This window comes from Augochlora pura, chromosome 1, assembly GCF_028453695.1.
Source record: "Augochlora pura isolate Apur16 chromosome 1, APUR_v2.2.1, whole genome shotgun sequence".
Lineage (NCBI taxonomy): Eukaryota > Metazoa > Arthropoda > Insecta > Hymenoptera > Halictidae > Augochlora > Augochlora pura.
Window position 1 is genome coordinate 19966945 of NC_135772.1, and position 16380 is coordinate 19983324.

At 38.5% G+C, this 16380-nt stretch overlaps 1 protein-coding gene and 1 long non-coding RNA gene across 2 annotated transcripts in view; one reads left to right on the forward strand and one right to left on the reverse strand.

Annotated features, from left to right (window-relative positions):
- Nrx-1 (neurexin 1) overlaps window positions 1–16380 on the reverse strand; it is a 371741-nt gene that overhangs the window by 53514 nt on the left and 301847 nt on the right. The window contains 5 exon segments of the mRNA XM_078182335.1: window positions 3743–3914; window positions 5586–5764; window positions 7921–8214; window positions 12378–12669; window positions 13885–14207. Of these exon segments, the coding sequence (XP_078038461.1) occupies window positions 3743–3914; window positions 5586–5764; window positions 7921–8214; window positions 12378–12669; window positions 13885–14207 (1260 nt within the window).
- LOC144471274 (uncharacterized) lies at window positions 9671–12222 on the forward strand. Its single transcript, XR_013494239.1, has 2 exons — window positions 9671–10270; window positions 11376–12222. It is a non-coding gene; the product is annotated as an uncharacterized LOC144471274 (long non-coding RNA).

Genomic DNA, 16380 nt, shown 5'->3' on the forward strand with positions numbered 1-16380 from the left:
GCGAGGTAATAAACTATAGCATTCCGTCAGCAAACGACTGAAGACCACGCAAATTGTAGACCGGCCATGGTCGTCGGCGCCTCGATCTTTCTCCATTCGAGCGAGGCTCTCGTTCACGCGGACCCCTCGGCAAACTTAATTGTCCCCGACTGAATGGGGACCAATGGAACGTTAAGGAAGGATCGACGGGGTAATTCCGAGGGAAGTGACCGTTTAATGGCCACACCAATTATGTCTTAACTTCGCTATTGGGACCGCAGTAAACCGCTGGAGGTGGACTCTCTCTCTCTCTGTGTCTATTGAGCCTCCGGCAGACGACGGAGCAATTAATTTGTCGAATCTTAATGAAGCACAATTAATTTGTCGAATCTTAATGAAGCCTAGAAAAGAAAGGGAGAAGAAAATGGTGCACCCTCGGGGCCTCCAATTTTCTATTGTCGAAGAGTGTGAAGTATTTACTGTATAGTGGTAACAGAGTGACGAGCTCTGTTTCGAATAGATTAAATAATTAATTCGAGTGTGAGACTGTAAATCTTTTAGCCGTGTAAAATTAAATGTTTTAGCTGTGCGAAGCTAGTTGGAAGAACAAACTTGGGAGCCATTTTATTGGTTATACTGTGCGCAATTTTTTTTTTTAGTAATTAACGTAAATAGTAATGCTCAACAATTTATTAAAAAATTTTGAAACGTAAATTACAGGCTTCGTGACATAGTTAGAATTACTAAACAATTTAATAAGCAACTTTGATCCTCGATTGCAAGACTTTCAAAAATTATAAAATACCCATAAACAATGTAATAACTAATAACGAGTCTCCGGAATATTTCCCATCAATCTCCCTAATTTTCTACGAACAATTAAAAAATTATTTCGCTAGGGAAACGGAGAAACAGGGTTTTCTTTTTCACGGGAAAGTGAAAGGGCCGGCGGAAGGACAAGGTATTAGGATTCTATGACGCTTCTAAACTCTTTCTAACTACCAAGATCCCACGACAAGTTTTGATGACACTTGAGTAGGCTCGTCGAAGGGGTCCAGAATACTCGAGGAGCTTCCGATATATTTCCTGCCCGCGATAAACAAATTTCCAAGTCAATGATCGACTATGATAATGTTCAGCCGGATTAATTACACCTTTCGGCGCAGTCGGATTCCGTTTAATTGACCGGACGAGCCAGTTATTTGTTAATTGATGATCGCGAGAAGTGGTTAAAAAAGCGGACTTCAAACGGTTCGAATACCAGAGGAACAGAACGTCGAGAAATTGGGCGCGGCCTTAGAAAACATTCAGAAAAAAGTGAAAGCCAATTAGCGGTCCCTTAAATACCAGGGACGTAGAATACCGAAGAGGAAGTGAAGGAATTTTTCGAATTGGTCATGTGGTTTTCTTGTCGATTTTATTTTGCTAAGATGTAATTAAAAGCTGTCCTGAAATTTCAGCAATTTAGGGTGGCTTATAATTAGGTTAAAAAGGTAAAACTTGTTATAGAAAATATTCTACCACTACCACCATGTATAGTTAATTTGCTACTTTTCGGAATACTTAAAAATATTTTAAACCCCTCACGACCTTTTTAAACAAAGCTACTATATATATATTTTACACAGTTCCAAATTATTTCAAGATTTACTCGTTGCAAGATTTTATTTATTCGTAATCAATTGGTCATAAATGTTAGTTAATGCAATAGGAGGAAAGAACAAACTACAGTAAATAGATAAGTAATTTAAATGGTAAATTTAAATACGTTATTTATAATTTAGATAAATGATATAAATTGTCAATGGCAGCGTTTATTATTGAGGAGTCGATTTCGCTTCGGAGCGTTCACTGTCGTGGGAAAAGTGTGCTCGGGAACGTCTCCGTGACGCAGTGCGCGCGCACAACAATAAAAGAACCTTCGTTAACGACGTCGAGCAGATTAGGCAGCTAGGAGAAGCTAGAAAGTATAGTCGAAACCGTTGAAATCCGGTGACAATGATTTATTTGTCAGGTATGGCCCGGGAAAAGTCCCGGGTGCCAATTAACATGCCTGCCCGGGCCAGGGGACCAGGACACTTCAGAAATTCGATTTCTGGAGGGACTTTCGAGAAAACAACTTTTTCTTCTACCCAGAAAATTCTAACCTACTCGTCTAATTTTTTTTTTAAATTCTTATTAAATTTGGTTGCGCCTACTCTTGGCAGTTGCGGATTTTATTCGAATAGAATAATTGGTCAATAATTCGCGATTGGTAACTTAAATTAACAAAAATTACCATAGTTGTTAGTAATAATAGTTGATAAGTAATTTTTCTTATCAAATGTAAAATCCAACTTTGATGAAAATCTATTAAGAAAATTAATCTTTATTAAAATCCACGGTGCATAACAATAATAATAATAATAGTAATAATCGATTAAAAAAGCGATCGTTATTAATCTTTTACCCTTGCATTGTTAAACAAGCCGATTACGAGTGTCTCCTTACACTTAACGCGTTAATAACTCAAAGGGGAAGGGTATTAACGGGCCGGGGCTTTTGTCCGCTTGGAAACGGAGAGCTATTATAGCGTTAGGACGAGGAAGATGGAGCCGATAATCCCCAGAGATTTGTCCGAGGTAGAAAGTGAAAGCTAATTATCGTGTCCTCGGGAACCAGGGCGCCAGAAAATCATAGAGGTAACTCCCAAAAGTGTCTTTGACCCCGCCTTCAAGGGCGCAGCTATCATTCGTCGAAATTTTTCAGCGACGACATCCCAACGCAAAAGGAATTTAACGACAAAGTACTGGTAATAAAATACCGAGGTAATTCCTTGATGCGATATTTAACGAACAGTGTAGCTTTACATATCGCTATTTACGTATTTATATTATTTATTATTTATAGAAATACTTAAAAATCGATAGAAAACCTAAACGGCCGAAATCATTGCCAAAAAACCAAGTAAATCATTTTAAAAAAATTGTACAAGAGTTTCTCCAATTGTTAACGTCTTAATAAAAATAATAATCGAGATTATTACTGTTTCGATTATTCTCACGATAAATGGTAATTTCGAATCGCCCTCGAAGCTGGCAATCAATTTCCCACGGGAAACGACGAGCGCCTAAACGAGAATGCAGGCGAATCGATGAGTCTATGAAAAGACTTGGGAATACACGTGGGACCGTTCACCCAGAGCCAACGGGGTCCCATTTCTCACGGTTCTGGGAACCGCCATGCGAGCCGAGCTTATAAAAGGGACCGAGAGCCTACGGCAAGTCAGTCCGCATCGAGCTCTCGACACTTGCCTTGGGATCTCTCTACTTGGCCTCTTCTTCGTCGAATTTAGTATTCCACCGCTCGAAGTATAGTGCATCGCAGGTAGAAGGTGCATACAGAGTGATTTCCGTGCATTTTTACGTTTAACTACCGACGGGAACGTTGTAACAAATAGAAGTTCCTAAACTATTCGGTTTAACGTCGTTCAATTGATATTTTAACGCAGACTTCATTTTTAACGTAAATTTCGTCTTGTAATTTATATATTTTGTAATTTCTATATTTATAGAAATAATAATATCTAATTTATATATTTTGTTATTCATATATTCTGGAATCTATATATTCTGTAGTTTTTATATTCTGTAATTTATCTATTCTATAATTTATATAACCTCGTACATAGTTTAATTAAACAGTAATGTTCGAACGCCGATGTCTGCTGCATTTTATAAGGACAATTTCGAGATCGGTAAAAATATAGAGAAAAATCACTCACCGGACGGATGATTCGTTAGCAGATTGTAATCGTCGATTTGCAACGTGCCGTTCGGCCCTGTCCTTGTGAACCTGACTACGTGGTATTGGTTGTCGTTGACCTTCACGCCGACCTCGTCGATCAGATGGTTGTTGGTGCCCATGTTGTAAACGACGACCACGTTGCCCTTCACCTGAAAAAATATGTTTCGACGTGTTTACAGTCGCGGGCGTCTCGTTTTCGGAGAACATAATCGAAAGATTGAAATATTTTTTCATTTTACGATAATTGTTTGGCTATTTGTAAAGCAGTCATTGTTTGTATATCATAGAATTATGACAGTGGATTTATTAAGCAGTTCTTTGTGATAAATGAATTCATAGTGATTTGATTTTCTCTTTTTATCTGCAGTACAGTTATTGTTTGGATTTTGTGCTGATAAAGTTTAATAGATGAAGCTAAATACCCAAGATAAATTCTTTGCTAAGTGTCAAATATCATCTCTTGGAAAATAGTAATTTTATTTGTTAATTATATTAGTATGGAAAGCGTATTCGGTTATTTTGTAGTCGTCGGTATATTGTTAATGCGAAATAAAACAGAATGCTTGAAATTCAATTTTCAGTTTCGTATGTATGGTAGATTTTAGTTTAGGATTTCTCGTCTTTTATTCAGTGAAGTGATTATGTTAATTAAAATTGAATATATCTCAAAAAAGTGTATACTTCGAACGACTATTTTTTAAGATTACATAGAGCTGTGAATCTATTAGTTTATAAATCTATTAGTCTGTTATTTATATTGCCCTTTAATTGCCCTTCAGCAATAAAATTGCCCTTGTAAATAAAAATGGATAATTTGTAAATAGAAGATACAATTGTCAGAGTCTCTGGCTCGTTTTTGTAATTGTTGACAATCGTCGACTATACAAACGTGCCGCGAGGCTCGAATGATCGTATCTCCTCCTTCAAAATCTCTATTGTTCTTTGCAATGTATTGTAGCTAGTACAATAACATAAATAGCATAAAAACCTTATATAATAACTTAATATAATTGCTTTATGCAATATAGATTGCAATGGAGAATAGTAAAGAGCAATAAATTTAATTTTTAATAAAATGTCAATTTTATCACAATATTTTAATATATATATACGTATATCGAGAAAAAAATAACTATATTTTTCTTCCAATTTATGAATCTCACTTTCCATATTTAACCTAAACGATTCAATTAAAACAAAATTACGTTTACAACTTATGAACTACAACTGCTTAATTACATTAAGTTTCTAGGAACTTAAAAATTGTTGCTTGGCCGCAATAATAATCTTAGGTTATGTATGTATATTTCTAACAAGTTCTAACATTCTCTAACTTAGTAAAAATAAGAAATACGTAAATTTTGTAGAAACGTGGCAATGTATGTACCTGGAAGACTATGTATTAAATTAAAAAACGTAGATAGATGTTTTTAATATCCTATATTATATATAAATAGTATATATTCTATAGTATTAGATTTCTAAGAATTATTCAATCTTTCGTTCATCATCATCCTTATAATTATTTTATACTAATTAAAATAAACATACAATACTTAAGTTTATACATTAATCTATACATTTATATTGTATATTTATAATATATATTATAGTATACAGTATAGTATGTACAGTATATATACTACAGTATATTATAGTATATTATGGTATATACAGTATATACTATAGTACATTATAGTGCATACTATATTTATACAATAATAATGTATAGGAAAATTAGCATTGCTTATAGAACGCTACGACGACTGATTCTTTAGTCGATATGGATTATATAATTTTTCGTTTGATAAGTTACTAACAATTTCGATTTCGAGGAAATCGTGGCTGGCGGCAGACTCGATTCGCAGCAGCATAGCATCGTTTACGCTGGTAACGAAGCCGAAGGCCACCGTGTCCCTCTTCATTTCTGGTTTCCGGTCCGGAGGGAACGTGTACGTGATAAGTCCTTTTCCAGCGCCGAATTCATACGCTATCGCCTCTGCAACACATTAAACATCCCAATTATTGCTACAAGCCATGGTCCTTTGCAAAATAATATTAAATTGCGATCGTCAACTGAGCGTTCATTTCGAGGACATTTCACCTTTCATATTTAAATACTGATAATTGCGGTGCTTTACAAAATCTATTTGAATACAGTAATTATTTCAGCCATTTTGCCATCTTATATTTTCTTCGCAGAGTTAATTATTAGAAGACTGAAGATTTTTGACAAAAATAACTAGTTGCAAAATCAAGCGATAAAAAGATTACTATTAATATATTTTTGTCGATTTAATAGAGGTTTTAAAGAAACGAAGAACTTTCTGATTGACTCAAGCGTTTTGCAACTGTTGCAAAAAATTTTTATAAACTATTATATTACTACCCAGTCATAAAGAATATTTTTACCATTTATATAAATATAAATTAGACAAAACTGCTTCATTTAATTGACCAATCATGTACTGAATCAATTTTGTCAAGATTATGTAATAGCATTAATAAATCTTTTGCAAAGGAAAAGCAATAACTGGTCAGAACCAGGAACAATATTTTACACCAGAAAAGGCCAATAAAGTCGTCGCTTTCGCATGATACCGTTCTAAATCAGGCGACGTTTGATCCACTTTGCGTATCGTTTTATCTCTATCGATTAAAACCGCGCGAACATTCTCGACCGCCTTGCACAGTTATCGCCGATCTTCGAACACCCTCGAGTAACTGTACAAACTGCAGAATTCTCTTGTTCGGAGAACTTTCCGAGCAAACACAGGCCGGGGGTAGATCAATTTTTTAAGCCTGTCCCTAGTCACCGTCCGAGCAAGAATTATCGCGTCAACAGTCGTCGCAGTTCGCGTTGTTAGTAAAATAAACGTGTGTCGGCACGCTGTTTTCTTCCGTCCATCGTGAATCCGACTGTCCACACGCGTTTCCCTCGCGAAACGCAACGGACTCTTGAATAAATACTAGGGCGGCTCGTGTAAACCCTGCTCGGCCGTGTGTCTACCGTGCGTCGCTGAAAAGACAACCGCGGCGAAACGGCACAGAGAGAACCTGTTCGCGGTCTCTGATTCGTTGACATTGTCACTTCAACCTCTGGCAAAGGGGCCCGGTCATCTAACTATCTATGTTGTTCGTCGAGGTATCGAAAAACTTTGTTTACAAACGTTGTACGGTTCAGGCGGATTTATAATGTTTTGGTAATCTTTTTTTGCGGTTGGAGAATTTTCGGAGATTTTAAGGTCACCTTCGTTTTTGGAATGATACAGTTTTTGTTTATATGTTAGTTGAAGTGGCTTGAAATTTTTTGTAATAAAATATTGATCACATAAACGTCGAAAAATCATTAGGTTTTCAGGATATTTTAACTTTTATTCTGCAGATTTTAAATTATATACTGCTTTGTTTATCTTTCGATAATATATACCAATTAACATTTCGAGTTTTTTAACATAGTTGGTTTTTAGGTTATCTATACATATACTATCTATCTATACATATACTAGAAACATTGGCATTATCTACACACGTTGACACTATCTATAAATATTATCAGTATTAATGAAAATTGATATTGTTTACAAAAATTGACATTAGATAAGAAGGTTGGTCTTATTTACAGAGATTGACATTATCTATAATATGGCTACTATTACAAAGATAGATGTTATCTATAAAAATTGACATTATTTACAAATACTGACATTATCTACAGATATTGAGATTATCAATAAATACTGTCGTATTGCCAATATATATATATGAATTAAAATTGAAATTATCAATGAACATTGACATTGCCCATAAATACTGATATTCTATAAATATTGACATTGCCTATAGATACTGACATTTTCCACAGATATTGACATTACTTATAGATACTGACATTTTCTATAGATATTGACATTATCCACAAAATCAACACTATCCACAAACATCAACATTGCCCACCAAAATTGTAATTTTATACGTGACGTTATCCATAAATAATTGCCAATAATCATTAAAAGAAAATTCTCAAACCGCAGCTTCGATACGTCGTCAATTATAATAATCGTCGGAGTGCGTCGTAAAAAGAGGTTCTCTCTCCGTCCAGCAGCGCACGGTACGTATCTCTATCTCTCTTTCGTTTCTACTGTATCCGTTTACCGTCGTTGCACGTCGGCCCGGTGAAACTGGTCATATCGCAGTCGCAGGTGTAACTGTTCCATTGTTGCACGCAGGTGCCGTGGTTCGCGCACAGGTCGTGAGTGCATTTTTTCCCCGGATGCAGATTCGCGTACATATTGCAGCCGGATTCGACCAGAGAGCTCGGCACCACCGCGTCCACGATCAGGTTCGTACTCTCGCCGCTGAGATCCAACGACGCCAGGCAACCCTCGAAACCGTGGGTGCTCAGGATCTGCTTCGGCAGCTGACTGTACTGTAGCTTGTCCACACCGCCTGAAATATCATGTTAAATTAGGCGAACGTTAGCTGGGAATTCAACAACACAATTGTACATTTACACATTTTTCTCTAGCTCAACGCATTCGCATCACCGCATGCCGCGTGTCCGATCGTGCAATATTTTTCGCGACGCTGCCGTTCGGCACCGAACCAAGGTCAGAGTTTCTTTCATCGACGCCGATTGGCCCAATGATCTTTCTAGCGCGCGACTGCAACGACACGCCGTCGTGTTGCCGCGTTATCGCCGCGCTGTCAATTTTTCTAGAATCGCGGTGCTTTTTTATTAACCGGAAGCGATCACGGTTTGCGCGCCGTTTCAATCGTCGGCGCGTATAATCTCGTTGACTCGCGGCAAGTTCTATGATTCCGACGATTTTTTCGAGGGGGAATTTAATGGGATGATATGATTGTTGGTTTATGGATTGACGGTGATGGAAAATAGAAAATCGATATGTTTGGTTAAGTATTAGTTAAGAGTTCCTTTCAGTTTATATATTATTTGCGGTGCTGTGTTTAGAGGGAAATAAAATGTATTTTGTAGTATTTTTAATATATAGGTTGTAGACATGTATGTACATTGATACTAATATTTTATATCTATTGATATTAATATTTCATGTATAAATGTAATTTAGTATATTAAATGTGATATTGAATCTGATATGTAATAAATCTAATATTTGATTTAATATGTAATTGATCTAACATTGGATTTAATATGTAATTAATCTAACATTGGTTTTAATATGTAATTAATCTAATATTGAATATTATAATCAAGGCAAAGAATATCGTTTTATATGGCTATTTTTTTAAAAAAAAACTCCAAAATTGAATTAACATAGTTGACGTGGTAAATTAAAAGTCCGAGATTTTTCATCGAGCCGCGTTCGTCGTGTTTCGTAACAGTCTCCTTATCAGCGCCGGCAATAATTCTTTTAATTAGCATTGTGTCAATACGTGTCTATTGTACGGTTTTTTATTACAGTATCCCCCAGTCGCGTGACGCCCACGCTATTAGATAGCATCGTATTCTCGTCGCAATTATTGAAAATAAAAACCTAAAAATTGAAAATAGAAACCTAAAAATTGAAAATAAAAAATTAAAAATAAAAACCTAGAAATTGAAAATACAATCATACCCTCTACGCTACTATATTTCAAAAGTATTAGATAAACGACGCGAGGTTTATCTCGGCCGGCAACCGAGCGGCTGCAACTGCAGCTACCATAAGGATAAACCGCTTAATTCCGTTCGAAAGAAAACCTAAACTCGTGCAAACCATTGAAGCCCGTGAACGGCCGACGGCTCTTATCAGCCGTCGTTATCGGTTTAGCACCGCAAAAATGCCGGTTTATCAATCGCATTGTGTTTGAATCATCGTCGTCGTTAAATTCAAATGACGGAACCGCGCGGAAACGGCGTCGGTCGGGGTAGGAGGAGGAAAAAGACGGCGAGGTTGACGGAAAAACTGCTTTATAAACGCGATCTCGTTAACGAGCGAACGTTGTGGCGAGCGCGAGCGGGACGAGCGGCTTTCTCGTCGGCTTATTGAATCGAGCATACGGATAACATAGAAAACGCGGCACGCGAAACTGCGCTCGATTTTCCGAGGGGTTGTTCGTCGTCGCGTTCGGTGTCCGAGACGAAAGTCGACGGTGTGGCCGTCGAAATAATTCGGTGCCGAAGAAATAATTCGCCAGCGAGCGACGCGATCCGCTTCGACGGGCAAGACACACAGCCGGAAACTGTTCCACCGTGAATCGGTGTCTCTGTAACAACGACCGCACAGATGGGCAATTCGGCGAAATTCGCGAGGCAGACCGGCGTCCTCTTGGTCCTGTTCGTCGGCTGTCTCGCCGCCATGTCTTTGTCCCGACCTGCGAGGTCCGCGTCACCGAACTTCTTCGACTGGCTGTTCTATTATCCGCAAACGGAGAATACCGGCAACAGGAATCGGCTTCAGCCGAAGACTGTCATCGACCCGCCGCGGTCCAAATGCCTACCGAACCAGAGGAGGGACCAGAATGGACAGTGCAGGGATGTTTTGTAAGTCGACCACTTTGGGTTCCATGCATTTGGAACTCTAATCATTTTGGAAATTTTACTTTTGGAAATTTTCTACTTTTTGGAAATGTTAATAACAAACGTCTTGGAAGTCGATGACTTTGGATTCCGATAATTTGGAATTTTAATTATTTTGGCGTTCTAACAATTTTCAAAGGATCCCTGGTGATTGAGGAGGAGAGTCAGAAAATATAGCAATGTATAGTGACTGCTGTAACGTAGTGGAAAATATTATTTTATTTGCCGATGAGCGACGTATTTTCTGAATACTTCGATAATAAAGTGATTGAGTTAACAAATTATTGATCGGAAATTTTGCGCCGAATCTATGTTATGTCACCGGCTATTATTAGTTTGGGAATGAAAACACGAGTTAACAAATATGTTAAAAAGGACGAGAAAGTCGCGAATCAATTGGAAGAATTTTATAGGCCGAACGGCTGATGAAAATTCAAGTTTGTTTAAGGATCCTCGGTCTAGCGATGTTACGGATTCGAAGGTGTCGACGTTATATTTGTCGGTTTTGATTGGTCGACGTGATTGCTGATCGTGCGAGATTAGGTTTATTTGATTGGAACGATCGTGTGGGTCAAGGTTCGAGGAAGTTTCGATCGATTGAATTCATTATAATCGGTGGGAGATTATTCGATGGCCGAGCTTTCGATAAAAACATCGGCCGTTTGTTTATTTTCGATTCTTCTTATTAAAATTGTAATGAAGGGATTCAATTTAAGAATTTTTAGAATTCAATTTAAGAATTTGATTTAATGCAATTTAATTTAATTTGATTCAATGCAATTTTATTTAATTTGATTTAATGCGATTTTATTTAATTTGATTTGATTCAATGCAATTTTCTTTCATTCAATTTGATTTAATGCGATTTGATTTCATTTAATTTTATTTAATTTAAGAATAAAAATTATATTCTTAGCATCAAAGCAGTTAATTGGAAATAATTGGTAATGAATTTTAAATTAACAGTTCTATTTGAAAAATCTGATAATAAAATTTTGAATTCAATAAATGAAAAATGCAAGCCATTTATGTCTGGTCCTTAACGCGCCATTCTTTTCTTGTGTTCCAGACGACCAGACACGGAATACGATTTTATGTACTAGCTACCACTAGGAAAACTACTCTTCGCTCGAAGTGACATAATATTCGACGTAACATCCTCGGAGACAAGATCTACCTCAGCGAGACAGTTTCGCGACAGGATACACCATTCATAATTTCCTCGACTCCTCGAAATTGTAAAACTCCACGTTTATCTATATTCTGCGAAAAATATTGCGACACGAAACGCAAGAAATTGTAGAAAATTACGGTCGTTGATTTATCGATTTCTTTTTTACAATTCGATTGCGTCACGGAGAATCGAATGATTTTTATAAAAACGGCTCCTGATATTTTCCTTCACCTCTTCAAGTCGTTTGACAATTGTTACGTCGTACTTCCGCCGGAAGACGCTTCTCCATGGAAATAACAAGCCGCGAGAGGACGGCGAATAATCTGTGCGTTCTCCAATTATTTCGCGATTTTCCGGAGTCCGAGATTTACGAGAAGCAAAATTTTTGCGGTGGATTTCGCGCGCGCGTTTCGATGTCTTTTAATAAATAGTACTACACTCTAAATATATTTGAAATTGCAATTATTTAATTTTGCAGTCTGCTCTTGACCCAGACTGCTTCATCTCTTAAGAGATGAAATAAACAAACGCAATCGAATTGATTACTTCTCAGCGACGCAGTCATTGTTTGTCAACACTTTTGCGAAAGGTCACCGCAACGCGACAACGCGACTAATTCTAAAAAATGTATAACATAACCGATTTAAAACGCTCAACCATACCTTCTCCTCTATACTAAATAATAAGTTCTTTATACCAATAAAACAATTGCTTAATAAATCCTGTATCTCACTAAAAATTTCCTAGAATCTTTTAGCAACCCCCCTATAGATTTCAATGACAGCGAAACGAATCCATAAACAATGATGTTTACACGGCGATCACGTGACGCTCGCCGCGATCGACCAACGAAGCACGAGATCGGAATAATTTATAGAGGCTCGACGATTTACTCACCGATATACAATATGCCGTCGAGGTCGAGGTTTTCGTTGCTGCCCTGGCTACTGACAACGGTGACGTGGTCGTCGACGGCCAGCGTGTGCCTCTTCGGCGCCGGTCTGCCGATGCTGACGGCGTGCCATTTGCCGTCGTTCAACCGCGACCTTGAGTTGTCCCTGACCCTGACAGGCCCGTCACCCAAATCGAACACGTATTGTATGTGACCGTTCATCAGCTCCACGGCAATGAAGTCGCGCTCGCGGCCGGCGTTGAACAGGATCAGGCCGTTCGCCTCCTTCGTCTTGAACTGCAAGACGTCGTTACAGTGAGCACGGTAGATTATATTATCTATAGCGCTTCTACAATATTGTAATAACGTTCACAGTGCTTCTATAATATCATAATAATATTAACAGTACTTTATAATACCATAATAATATTTATACCATAATAACACTTTATAATATTAAAATAATATTTACAGTGCTTCTACAATATTATAATAGCAGTTCAAGTACTTTATAATACCTGGGTTCTTACAGGTTATGTTACAGCGCTTGATAAAATAGTAGCAATTATGACGCGAATGACACAGGCGTTACAGCAGTTTATAGAAAATAGTAATAACTAACAAACTTAGATCACTTTTATGCAAAATTAGATTACTTCAAGATCCTCTTATTTTTCTATGAAGGCAGCCATAATGTTTCTCGCTTGCTATTTCTAAAAATTGATCGCGAAGTGAACGAATCGATCGCAGAACAAATTAATGGAAATAAGGAAAAGTATTGCCACGATCTTCTATCTATTTATTCATTTATTTGTACTTCGATTTGGAACAATGTCTAACTTTTATCATAACGATTGTCGGTATTGAACTAACTTTCAGAAACGGCGGTGTTCACTCGATCGACCCAGCCGGCCCCCGTGCGCGTTGTTCAAGTGGGCACACGCGGATACCAAATGATCCCGATTTTATCTGCGCGCGGCTGATGTATCGACGGAATCGACGTTCGCTGTCGAGCGATTTATTATTACCGGATTCCCGGGATTCCCCGTAATTCACGAAGATAATATTTCACCTTCCGCGGGGGGGTATTAATACTTTTTCTTTCGGCCGGCCTTCGATAATATTCCGCGAGGGGCGCGATATATTTACCGAAAATAATCATTGGGCGGGGCGCGTTCTCGTTTATTACGGATCTCCTAGATTCCATCGCGAATTTATGGTTCGCAATTTTTAAGCAATCCAGATCTATCTTCGTTTCGTTTCATAATTTCTTCAAATCTTAATTTCATTTCATTCGTGACATTTCAAAATTGTTCTACGAGTCGCGAGATTTGATTTTCTATGCCGAGAATGAATTTTATAATATAAAAAGGGAATGCTCGAGGTCGGAAAAATTATTTTAGATTTGCAACTGAAATGGCTTCGATCGCGAAGGGTTGGTACTGTTCGAAGATGTCCGAATTACCGTGGACGAGCTAGGATAGTAAATTAGGGAGTGGAAGAGAACGTTACCTGGAAGTAGATGTTCGTTTCCACGTACGCTTTCAGCACAGGCAGCCCGATGAACGTGTGCTTCGACCTGAAGGTCACCGGATAGTGGACCGGATGGTTGCGCTTGCCGAATTTCCCCGTGACCCTGATGATCGGCGTGACACTTTGATGGGAAGCCGGATGATTTCCGGAGCTCCTCGCTATCTCGAGATAAGGATAGCCGTTGAACCAGATCTGCTGCATTTGCCCGACGAAATGGGGGATCTCCTCGCCGGCGTGCACGTAGCCGCCCACGTGAAGGGTGCGGAACTCGAGGATCCCTTGCTTGCCGAGCTGCGCCTCGGCTGTGGAAAAAGAAACGCGACGGTTCAATAATTTGTCAATTTTATACTGCATTTTATTTCGTATTTTAATTCGCATTTTAATTCGCATTTTAATTCGCATTTTAATTCGCATTAAAACGCTGTAATTTCATCGAAAAGAGAATTTATCGAAGTCTTATTACTATTATTTATCTTTCGCAATAATCTTTAGAGTGTGGATTAAAATCTAACCCTTGCGAAGGGTGCGGAACCCCAGCATCCCTTAATTGCTGAGCTTTGTATAATAGAACTGTGACAAACTTGTCAATTTTATTCGACGTCAAAACGTCGTCTTTTCATCGAAAATAGAATTTGTCCGAGTCTTATTATTATTATTATTATTATTATTCGTTCTCCTCGCTAATCTTTAGAGTGTGGATTAAAATCTGGCGCGGCGAAATTTGCTGAGCGAATCTCGCGCGAGACGTGGATCACGTTGTTTGAAGGGAGTTTATAGTCTCTGTGTACTGTTTTTAAGGAGAGCCTTTTTAGAGAAGAAATTCTGTTTTTTGATGGTATTAATTATGTAAGTAATTTTCATTTAATATTTTCGCTTTGATTATTTTTGCTTGTAAGACTATGGAAAAAAACTGTTCAGTTTCCCTTATGTAAAGATAAAGTGAAAGTACTTTCCTTATTTTTATTAGATAAACGACTCCCTCAAATTACAGATTATTTATTTTACGAAATTCTGAATTGTAAGTTATAAATTATAGATTGAGCTGTAAATTCGATTTATTTATTTTGTGGACACTTGTTGACCGGCTAAAAATTATACAGGTCATTATATTCGTCAAAAATTATATATAAATAAACTGGAGACTAATAAAAATGCTCCACCTTGAATTTTTATTACAAAATCTTCTACCTCGAAAATTAAAAAGTCGCAACAAAATTACCAATCTCCTAGATTCTATTCTACTACAACCCACAGTATCAACCAACGCCCATAAAACCCACAAAACAGTAAAAAATCGTCAAGTACACGCAGCATCCGTGTTACCATATTTTCCCAGATCCGAAATTGACGCAACAAATTGTTCAACGTCCGGAAACCATGAAATATATTCACCGTCTCTCAAAAACGTCAAAATGTACTGCGAGAAAAAGCCTATACCGCAAACCAACTGTACACGCGTTTCGCAGTTACATAAAACATGGCAGAACAAATAGCGCACGTGCTACAGAAGCTATCTTCACAGTTTCATGATTCGAGAGAGAAAGAGAGAGAGAGAGAAGGTCTTGTTAGGCAAAACTTTCGGTCGGGCGTTTCAATTTACGATTCGAAGCATCCCTCCCGTGGGTGTCGGCGGACCGAAGACTACGTTCGCCGGGCCCCGAATAAGAATAAAATGCGATTAAGACCGGGCCGTTAATAAGAATTGTCCCGCAGGGCTGCGACGGCGCGAGTTGTACTTCGTTGGAAAACTCGGCTGGGGTGAGGGGTTGGAGGAGCGTCGTCGTGTCGCGTCGCGGAAGTTACAGGGGCAAACTATTTTAATTATTAGCCGGTCCGAGATTGTCCCTTATCCCGTGGCGAAGGGGGGGGAGGAAGGAGGAAGGAGGGAAGGGGACAATGGCGGGGGACTCGATATCGGCGCATTGTTCCTCGCGGGGCAGAATCTTACCGGACCCGACGCTATTAAGCTTAATTGTCCCCCGCGCGCGGGCGCACAATGTAGTAAACTTTGAAAATAAGTAACGCCGCGGCGGCTATCGACAGGTGTCGCTAATAAATGTACCAAGTTTCCTTTTAAAGTTTACAGCTGAAACAACGGTGGGAGGGGGCGGGGGCGCGGTCGATGCTCGGAAAGGTTTCCGCGGCGCATCGAAATTTTACGACACGCCCGTTTTACGAGCCATTAAAAACAGTTCCCATAGGTTGTTTCTACACGCACCACGCACCCTCGAGGAGGACGATTCCTCCCGGCCAGCTCGTTAACACGGCGAAGTTTTAACGCGCGGGGGCCGGCGCTCGGTCGCCAAGCTTTTTCGAATTAGTCGCACAGCCACCCCCTCCCTCTCTCTCTCTTTCTCTCTTTTTCTCTCGGTGTTTACCTCGTATCGATTTCTGCTTTCACAGGCTCGCTCTTTTTCTTTCCTTTTTATTTTCTATTTTATTTACGCTTTCTCTATTTTATTTGCGATTTCTCTA